A 9,402-nucleotide genomic window follows, 5' to 3' on the forward strand; every position below is an offset into this window, starting at 1 on the left:
TGCACTGAAGGCACCTGTGAATGCTGTTAGAGATTATGATATTCCATAAAGGTTGCCAGGGCACTTAATGGCATTTCTGACAGGGAATATGTGAGTAAGAGGAAATATACATGCCAGTTACTGGCAGAAAGAAAATGCACAACGTTTGCATTCAGAAGAAAGCATTCATGGTTAGTCCTCTGTAAAAAAAGTAACAGCAGCAAAGAAGTTTTCTGGACTTGAAGTAAATGCTGAATAATTAAGACTTTCTCATTTTGAGCATTAACAGCTGCTACAAAAACTAGTAATTCTCATTACTCAGTGGCTGCCTTACAACTTCATGTGCAAGTTCTGCACATGAATAGCTGGTCTGAGAGCTTAGAAATATTCATTGCAAATGAGACAGCAGGCTATGCATATGACCTTGTTCTCTTAAAAAAGTAATTTTTGCAAAATCAAGAGCAAACTCTCTCGCTCTTAAAGTAATTTTCAAGTTTCTGATTTTTAAATTTTTTAAAATACGATTTGTCAGGTGGGTTTCTGCCAAACAGAGTTGCCCAGCTGGGATTTGGCAGGAAAGCTAAATGCTTTGAGGTATGGTTCCACAGCAGCCTAAATTAGCTAAGATCTGCACCACTGTGTTGGTCCCAAAAGCAAAACTGTCAGAAAGGTAATTGCTTCATTTTGGGAAGGACACTGGTACTACTGGAGTAGAGCAGGAATGGAGGAGATGAAACTGCAATGGCACTGATACCAAATGGCTTAATAAAAGGTGATGGAGCCAGTCTTTGCAGAGATGGTGCCTGCATGAAGTCCTGTTTCTTTGGAAGCTAAGGGCAAGATGGAAGCAGATTCCCTCACATCCTGAAAACCTTCTCCCCATACTTAACCCCCTTCCTTTCCTTTCCTGGCTCCTTTCCCTCGGGGGTTCAAAATCTACAGAAAACAAGTCACGTTTCTCTGGCTTACTCTAAGAATATTTTACTCAGCTCATCTGAGGTATGTGGATCCCAGCTGGCTCAAAGCAGGCCATCTAAATCCTGCCCATCCAGATGTTCAGGGACTGATGCTCAGTTGTTCCAGCAGAAGGTACAGGAACATCTCCAGCTTGGATCTGAGCCCACATCTGAATCTGAGGTTATGTTCCTCCTTACTGAATTACAGCTTTGACTCCAGGGAAGGAGTAGGATGTGAGTTGTGGTTTAAAAGGCCATGACTTGAAAGTTGCTCCTACCATGACTGCTTGCAGCCCGATATTCACATGCACACAGATTTTTTGTGTGTGGCCAGAGTCCCCCTCTGCATTTCAAAACATTTTCACGGCCCACTGGCTATTCCCACAGATGGGAAGGGCAAAAAAAGGATAGAATTAATGGAAAAGTATTAGTAAAAACCTATCAGGAAAGCACTGGGAATATGTTAAAGGTAATTGAGCTGCTGTTGTACTTCACGGGACCCATGTCATGCCAGACATTTGTTGCTCTGTGCTTTGTTACGGCAAAAGTGCAGCTGCTTTGTTGCAGTCTGCATCAGCCATACCAGGAGACACTCAGCTTCTCCCACAGGAACTGAAAGCAGGCGTCAGCCCTGGGGTTTAGGAGATTTGTCTCTTAAACCATTTTTACCCTAAAAATCGGTGCAGGTAAATCCAGGCACAGTGGCAGCTGATGCTTGATAGTCACACAATGACAGCAGTGCCAGGGAAAGGCTCTCTGTAGATCCTGACACCTGTGGGACACAGCAGGGCGAGCTGTCCCCTCCAGGGGCCCAGCAGGCTGAAGGTGGGTGGTTAGGAAGTGAGTGAAGGCACGAGCAGCCAGCTGGGTCTGGTGATTGCTCAGCTCTGTGGTCTGAGGACAGCATTTGACGCTGCAGTGCACCTGTGAGCAGCAGTTCCAATCCATGCTCCACAGGTAGCTTGCTGATGAGGAGACTCTTTTCCTTCCAGCACTGTGTTTTGCTTTTCCATGGCTGCAGGCTCCTTCAGGCTGGGAGGCAAGAGCTAATCAACACATTACTGTCTACCACAGATGAGAAAATGTTGACAATCGTTGTCTGAATTTGAGTTTGACCATACTGTTTGTTCAGTGCCTGCCATTTGTTGTACAGCAGTAATCTTTTGCCCTGAAGAAGATTATGGCTGCCCCAGCTAGAAGAAAAGCCTTCAGGTGGTGAGAGGTGGGAAGGAGCTACAATAGAGCAGGGTGGAACAGATGCTCTTGCCATGGATGTTTTTCGTTCTTCAAACAAAGAAGGAAAATAACGTAAAATTGACTTTTCCTTACTTTCCCCTTTGTCTTTACTTGATGTCACGAAGGGCAAAATGTTTTCAATATAAAAATATATTGCAGCTCTCCAGGTGATGGCCCTGGACACAGCCTGAGAAGCAGTGGCCTTGTCTGCTTCCCAGAGAAATTCTATGAGAAGCCTTGCTTGCTTTTCTGTTCTCCTTCATTCTCCCCTAGGGCTCTCTGTCACAGTCCTGAAGGAAGTTACCTTCCCTTCCCTCAGTCCTGAAGGAAGTCAGGATGAAAGCCTCTCATCAGTTCACAGGAAGGTAGTGCTCTATTTCTGGAAACACAATGAAATAAGGAAAGTCAGAGGTCCATGCTGGCTTTTGCAAACATAGAACCTCTCTCCTGAGCATTTCCACCTAGATGGAAACCTGTGGTGACTTCAGGGCTTTACATTCCCAGACACTGGCAGCAGTTTCATACAGTAGCTAAAGCAGGAAAGCCCTTAGCAATGGCACTCTCCTTTGGGCTCTAGGAGCAGTCTTCACTGGCATGGAGGCCCAAGAGCTCCTCTGCCAAGCTGACGAGACCGTTTTCTTCCAGGGCTGCAATCAGCCGTGCTATCGTGGCCTTCTTGCCCTCGGACTGGATGAACCTGAGGAGCATCTGATAGGCTTGTTCATAGAGTCCCTCTCGGTCGTACTCCAGTGCCAGGTTGTCAATGACAGGGTCACGCAGGGCCCGGCAGGATTTCTGCAGAGATCGAGCCACCTGCTTCCACTTCTTGGACACGGACTTGGCAAACTTCTGATGGTCGTCTGGTGTGATTGTTCTGTTGTCTAAAAGGGGCAGAGGCCAGGTAAGACACAGAAGTTTCACGGCTGATGTGATGCAGCCTGGGTCAGTTCAAGGTTTGGTCAATATTCTGGTCTATTCAGGGAGTCTGTGCTCCCTGCCTTGCCCAGCTTTTCCCTTACAGAAACCCTCCCACAACAACAAAGCATCTGGGCTTGCCCCTACCCTGCAAGCTTGACAAGGCCTATTTTCTTTTTTTATCTCTCAGAACTGTCCTGTGGTTTGCCAGAGAGTCTTTTTTTTCTTCTTTTTTTTTTTTTCAGATGGACAAGCTCTTCATGTCTTTCAGCCTTTCAAAGGCAACTTGGTAAGGCCTTTCTGAAAAAGTCCCCTGTTCCTTACCTAAACATCCTTAAAACACTGAAATGCTGACAGGAGCTCTCTCTTCAGCTGTTTAGCACTGGAGACTGTACACAGCTTAAGCAAGCTCAGAAATTATCTAGTTTATCTCAAGCTTATAATGCTATGTGAGAGTCTCTGAAAACTCTCTCTAGGGACAGACCCCAAAGCCAGCTGGTGAACTGAGGTAGCCTGGACAAATCAGTCCTGTCTGAAAGCAGGGCTGAGGGTGTCCGTGGCAACTTCCCCAGTCTGATCCAACCTGTACTATTAACTCGCCTCAACCAAGTGACATGGAAAAAGAGAAAAATACTCTGTGTTTTTCCTTTCACTATTAATTTTAAAATGTGAGGAACCTGGAAGGGACACAGACTCTAACATATCTGGTTCTGTGCCACCCCAGAAAAGAAAACAGGTTGAGGCCTCATCTGAAGCCCCATGGCAATATCTTAGGACTACTGTAATTCCTTTCTTATGGGATGCTGTGAAATCCTTGGTTTATCTGAGGTAGACCCCAATATGCAGTCATGATAATTCTCCCTCCTGGGCTGTGACACAGACCAAGGGCTCTGTTGTTCAGCTCTAGCTACTCACCAAACTGTTGTCCCTGAAAGATGAAGGTGAGTTGTGTGGGAAGGGAGTTGCCTTGAGGAGGATAAGGCTGAGACAGTGACTTCAGAGGTGAGCAGTCTTTTCCAGCCACATTGTTGTTGGTGCTCTGTTGAAGCACCAGGCTCTTGAGGCATTCCTCCAGCTCTGTGATCTCCTCATCCGGCAGGCGGTCAGGCTGAAACACAAACAGCATCAGTGACTCCTGCCAGGGACACCACCCTGCAAAGCTGCAGTTGCTGGTGTCAAGAAAGGAGCAATGAGATATAGCATGAGCTGTCAACCAGGCAAATGAGGTGGTCTAATGAAGCTCTGGCTGTAAATGTGTGGATGTGAATCTGTAATGTGGTGTAAAATAGATAATCTCTTCTCCCTGGGTTTCTCACCAGCAGCAGTGAGTGCTTACAAGTTGCATAAAACTGCTACTAGCCCACGTTCATTTCCAGCAGCCCTCAGCAGGAATTAGGGTGCACTGCAGGCAGCAAGGCTGCTCCCAACTCCATATGAAGGTCATACCCACAGAACAGGGTGACCTGATCCAACAGCTCATGGCCTCCCAAGCAGGCAGCTCCTGCTCTCTCTCTCTCGCTGCCTCTCTGCTCCCTAAAGTTTGTTGTTCCTGAGTCCTCACCAAGTCAGTTTTTTTCACTAGCCAAGAGAAAATTAGTCTGACCTCCAAAAAGCAGGTAATGAGAATGGAGTAAAGAAGGCAAAGCACATGGGAAGAGTCAAATCTGGCAGTGCTGTGCCTCAGTCAGAGGTAAACAATGGTTTAGCTCACTTACAGCAGGTATCCAACACTGCTCTCAGCTGCTGAAGGCTGGCTGTGCCCCGGTGCCATCTTTCTGCATGTTGCACTGTTAGGCTGGGGTCAGACTGAGTCACTTTTGGGGAACTGAGAATTAGCCCATTTCTTTTGTCCAGTCAGCTAGTTCAGCACAGGGAGGGAGCAGCAAGCCACAGTTCACAGGGCAGGGATACCACATGTTGTTTGGTTCAGGGATGAAAGGTTTGAGTCTTTTTCTGTGCTTACAGTAAAGCAACCTGGCAAAACATGCTCTTGTGCCCAATATTCCTGAGTAGATAGTGAGTGCCTGTTTCTCAGGACCATTTAGAGGAACTAGAGCTAAAGTTCCAGATGGAAAAAAAAGAGGAAGGGAAAAAATCACTGAGTTTAATCATGTCAAGTGCCTTGCAGTGAGATGACAAGATCTCACTGTTCTTGCAAACAGGATTAGAGTGCAAGTGCCAAAGTGTGCAATGTGCCAGATGTCAGATGAGAGAGACTTTGCTTTCAGAAGGGCAGCCTACTCCTGCTGGCAGCAGATGCTGTGTGTCCCCACTCTGACACAAGTTTTTGATGTGATGTGCAGTGTTTGCATTCACTTCTGTTGCACATTTCCAGGTGCAGTTACCTTTGCCACTCTGGGAGGAGGTGGTGTGTGAGGCAGGTGAGGGAGGTGCACAGCACTGATGGTTCCATCCACGACTGCTCCTCTCTGCCTGCCTCACAGCTGTACTGAGGCACACTTGTGCTGTCAGCTGCACTGTCTAGAACTTCTTGTCTTAGTGGGGATAACATCCATGCTAGCTGTTACACAGAGAAGCCACAGTGACTTTGTAGGCTGCTTTAGGTAACTCTATTGCCCTTCCAAAGAAGGACACAGCTCTTTTCTGAGGAAGGGCGGAGCTATTTCTCCACATTAGAGTTAGGAGCTGAAGGACAGAGAAGTTTGTTAACTCAACATGCTGCATCAGAATAAGATTTGCACCCACCTTTGCAAGCCCTGTGCCACCCCTCCTCATTGCTGCCCAGCCTCCCTCCCTCTCCCGCTCTCACCTTTTCTCTGTAGATGCACTCTAGGCAACGATCCTCATCCTTCAGCATCTTGTCAAGGTGCTCACTGCCAGCCTTCAGCTCCACTTGGAGAGGCACCGTGGTAGTGGCCAAGGAGAGCTGGAGGTGACTCTGGAGGGACTTCTGGAGCGCTCCTTCCCGGTAACTGCGCAGGAACCGGCGGCAGTTCTCCCGCTTGCAGAACTTGAGCTGGACTATCAGGTGTGGGTGGCTGCAGTGCACTTTGAGCATGTCCACACCATTCACGCTGCCAGTGGAGTCTGGCAGGGAGAAGGGAGCACAGTCACAATCCAGGCATGAGCCAGCCCACCCAGACCCATGCCTATCCACAACAATGGAGGAGCTTTTGAATTCACTTTGTGATAAAGTCCTCTGGGATGGAAACGTGTGCTAAACCAAGAGGGAAGGATTAAGTTCACGCTGCCCTGCCACCACTGATCTCCATGAAGTATGTATGGAGTCCAACTGAAGATGAACTATATCTCAGGTAATTATATCAACACTGCTTATTAGGGCAGGTTTTAAATTTGAGGTTCCATTTCCAGGGCAGAGATGGTTATGATAAACTAGTAGCACAGCAAAGTTTTATAGATGAAAGTTCAGCTCAGTGCTCAGTCAGCCTTTGGTCCTTGTGACTTGAGTTTCATGCAGTGACAAAGGTCCTGGAAAGAAACCCAGTGCTTCCTCTCCAACCTGTGCCTAGAGGTAACTTTAGTCTCTCTGAGCCTTTAAAACATCTCACAAAGAGCAAATGACAGATCCAGCCTCTCTCTCCAATCTCTCTGCTTGAGATTGGGCCTTGACTTGTTATTTTGCATAGAGAATTAATTCATGGTAAAATCTAAACAAGGAGAAGCAAGGGATGTACCCTCTAACATTAGTGTAGCAGGAGCACAACTGATGTAGAAACAGAAAATGCCAATTCATTCTTCTTTCTCCCAGCATAATTTAATCTTTATTAGCTGTGCTCATTATCCTTATTTCCACAGGATTTTACATGCTGATGAGGAGTTCTAAGTATGTGCTTTTCTCTTTTTTGAAGCAGAGGCCTATGTGAGGTTTCTGTAGTGCTTCCAGACCTGGCTGAACCTTGTGGACTGTCACTGCATAGGGCTGTATGGAGGCACCACCTCACACTGGCACTATATCAGCTATTTCTAAACTACATGTCATGGCATGGAGGACAATCTTAAGGCAAGGCAGACTTGTGTGCTCCACATTAAGCAGGACAAGTGACCTTGGATTTAAAAGTATAGTATCTAACAGTGGCTTTACATGTTTCCTAAGTGCTGTTTGCATAGTTTAAACCATATGTGTAACTGACACATGGGTTTAGGCATCTAGAAAATACATTTTAATTCACTGTGTATGATTTTTTATCACTTCCTTCATCCTTTACTTTTTATGAGTGCTTATTAAACAAAATTTTCATAATAGGGAAAAAGGGCAGGGGAGGGAGAACTGCACAGACATGGAAACCTTTATGAAAAGTGTACAAGACAGCTGTAAAGCTACCTCAAAAGATGGGACTTTGCAGGCATTTCTGCATGAAACCTCAGACAGCTTAAGATTTCATGTCCTTTTCAAGTCTGAAAAAGCATGGTAGCATTTCACTTTTGTGAGCTGTCCTTTAAATGTGTGAGCAGATTCACATTCCAGTGCCACAAAGCAGCCATAAATCAAGCCTAAGTGGACAATGGTGCTAGGCTGCCTGCTTCCTGTTTCCCATATTTGGAATGAGCTTCAAGACGGGCAGGCCTGTATTGGATAAATTCACTTGGCATGATTTCCAGAATAAACTGCAGAATAGTTACACAAGCCCAATTGAACAATAGAGTCTCAGCTGTGTGACAGGTAAAGAACACCATGAGTCTTTCTAGGTAAGTATTATAAACTCCTCAAATTCCTATTACCCTGCAGTGTGCTTGGAGCAAGGGTGGAGAGGGAAAATATGGCTCTATGGCTTTTTGCATCTCAAGTAATTTTTTTTTGTAAATAGGGTTACATACACCTCAAGCTAATCTGTGTTTGTTTATATCAGAATTTGAATTATATCAGAATTTTAATAGAAATTAATTTTTACTGGCTATCACTTGATTTAAAAAACAGCTTCTCAAAGCAGAAATCATGTTTCTGTGGTGGTATAAAGACAGCAATTAAATCTTCTTTCATAGCAATTGCAATCTTTTTCCCTCTTACATAAATGGGTTTAAACAAACATTCATAAAGTTGGATAATTCATAGGATGGTTCAAGTTGGAAGGGAGCCCAGGCAGTGTGTAGCCCAACCTCCCATGCAAAGCAGGGTCAGCCCTGAGGTCAGAACCAGTTGCTCAGGGCTCTGTCCAGTCCCCTTTTGAAAGCCCTCGAGGATGGACAATACACAGTCACTCTGCTTGACTGTCTTAATGGGGAAAACATTTGTCCTTCTATCTGATGTCTACCTCTCATTTCAATTTGTGCCTGTTGCCTCTCATTCCCTATGCACCACTATGAACAGTGTGGCTCCATCTCTCCCCCCCACAGGTATCAGAAGGCTGTTGGTAGGTCCTCTGAAACCTTCTCTTCCCCAGGCTCAACATCTCCCTCAGCCTCTCCTCACAGGAAAAGTACTCTAGCCCCTCACGATCCTGGTGAACCTCTGCTGAGCTTGCTCCACTTTACTGCCTTTCCTAAACAGAGTGAGCATGAGCTTTCCTTACGTATGAGGGTGAGATAAAGAAAGGCATGGCACTGTACACCAAGATACCAGAGGATGGGTACCTGCTAATGCCAGCTTCAGGGCCTTGAACACACAAGGCTTCTTCTGGGAGCTCTCGTAGAGGGCTGGCAGAGTGATGGTCTTGCAGGTCGACTGAAGGAAGAGATAAGCGCTGCCAATCCAAGGAGCAGAGCTGCCTGCCATCTTCAGCACCCTACAGAACCACACAGGCAAGCTCAGAGACCATAAGGGAAATGGCCTGAAGCCAGGGGAGTGCTACAGCACAAGCATGACAGACTTATGGGGATCTACTATCATTTCTTAGAGGAGTGTGGATGTTGCTAAAGCAAGCATAACCTTTGAGGGGTTACTATTACTCTGTAAAGCACACCACAGTGGGACACCATATCCCTAAGACAGCAGCTCACAAAGCTTTGCTTTCATTTTACACTGGAGTCCATTCATTTTATAGTCCAAAGATACTGTGAAGCAGAGTTTCAGTCCCTGTGCCTCTGACTGACTAGCCAAGCTGGCAAAACGTGAAATGATTCAAGTGCTCCAGGGACCACCCACAGTCGTGTCTCGGGCATCTTCCCATGGACTGAAGCCCTACTGCAACCAGAGATGTTCTCCTTTAAGGTCCTGGTCCCCTGGTTGCTCACAGGGCCCTGACCTCCTGTGACAGGACACTCTACACAGACCGGACAAGGGCAGTCGTTTTAAACTAAAAGAGGGCAGATTTATATTAGATATCAGGAATAATTTTCTTACAGTGAGGGTGGCAAGGCACTGGCACAGAGAAGTGGTGGATGCCCCATCTCTGAAAAT

At 46.2% G+C, this 9,402-nt stretch overlaps 1 protein-coding gene across 1 annotated transcript; it reads right to left on the bottom strand.

Annotated features, from left to right (window-relative positions):
• Positions 1-2,744: 2,744 nt before the first annotated feature.
• TRADD (TNFRSF1A associated via death domain) lies at positions 2,745-8,788 on the bottom strand. The gene is made up of 4 exons (XM_062500197.1): positions 8,637-8,788; positions 5,857-6,134; positions 4,002-4,194; positions 2,745-3,052 (listed from the first exon to the last, which is right to left on the bottom strand). Exons 1-4 carry the CDS (start codon positions 8,776-8,778, stop codon positions 2,745-2,747), a joined length of 921 nt encoding a protein of 306 aa, XP_062356181.1. The 5' UTR covers positions 8,779-8,788.
• Positions 8,789-9,402: the final 614 nt, after the last annotated feature.

This window comes from Cinclus cinclus, chromosome 11 (assembly GCF_963662255.1).
Source record: "Cinclus cinclus chromosome 11, bCinCin1.1, whole genome shotgun sequence".
NCBI lineage: Eukaryota > Metazoa > Chordata > Aves > Passeriformes > Cinclidae > Cinclus > Cinclus cinclus.

Excerpts from the sequence above, each read along its gene's own strand:
- TRADD (XM_062500197.1), bottom strand. The coding sequence starts at position 8,778 with ATGGCAGGCAGCTCTGCTCCTTGGATTGGCAGCGCTTATCTCTTCCTT. Across the intron at positions 4,195-5,856 it reads AGTGCATCTACAGAGAAAAG|CCTGACCGCCTGCCGGATGA; the intron begins GTGAGAGCGGGA and ends TTTGTGTTTCAG. Across the intron at positions 3,053-4,001 it reads CTTTCAGGGACAACAGTTTG|ACAACAGAACAATCACACCA; the intron begins GTGAGTAGCTAG and ends TGCCCCTTTTAG.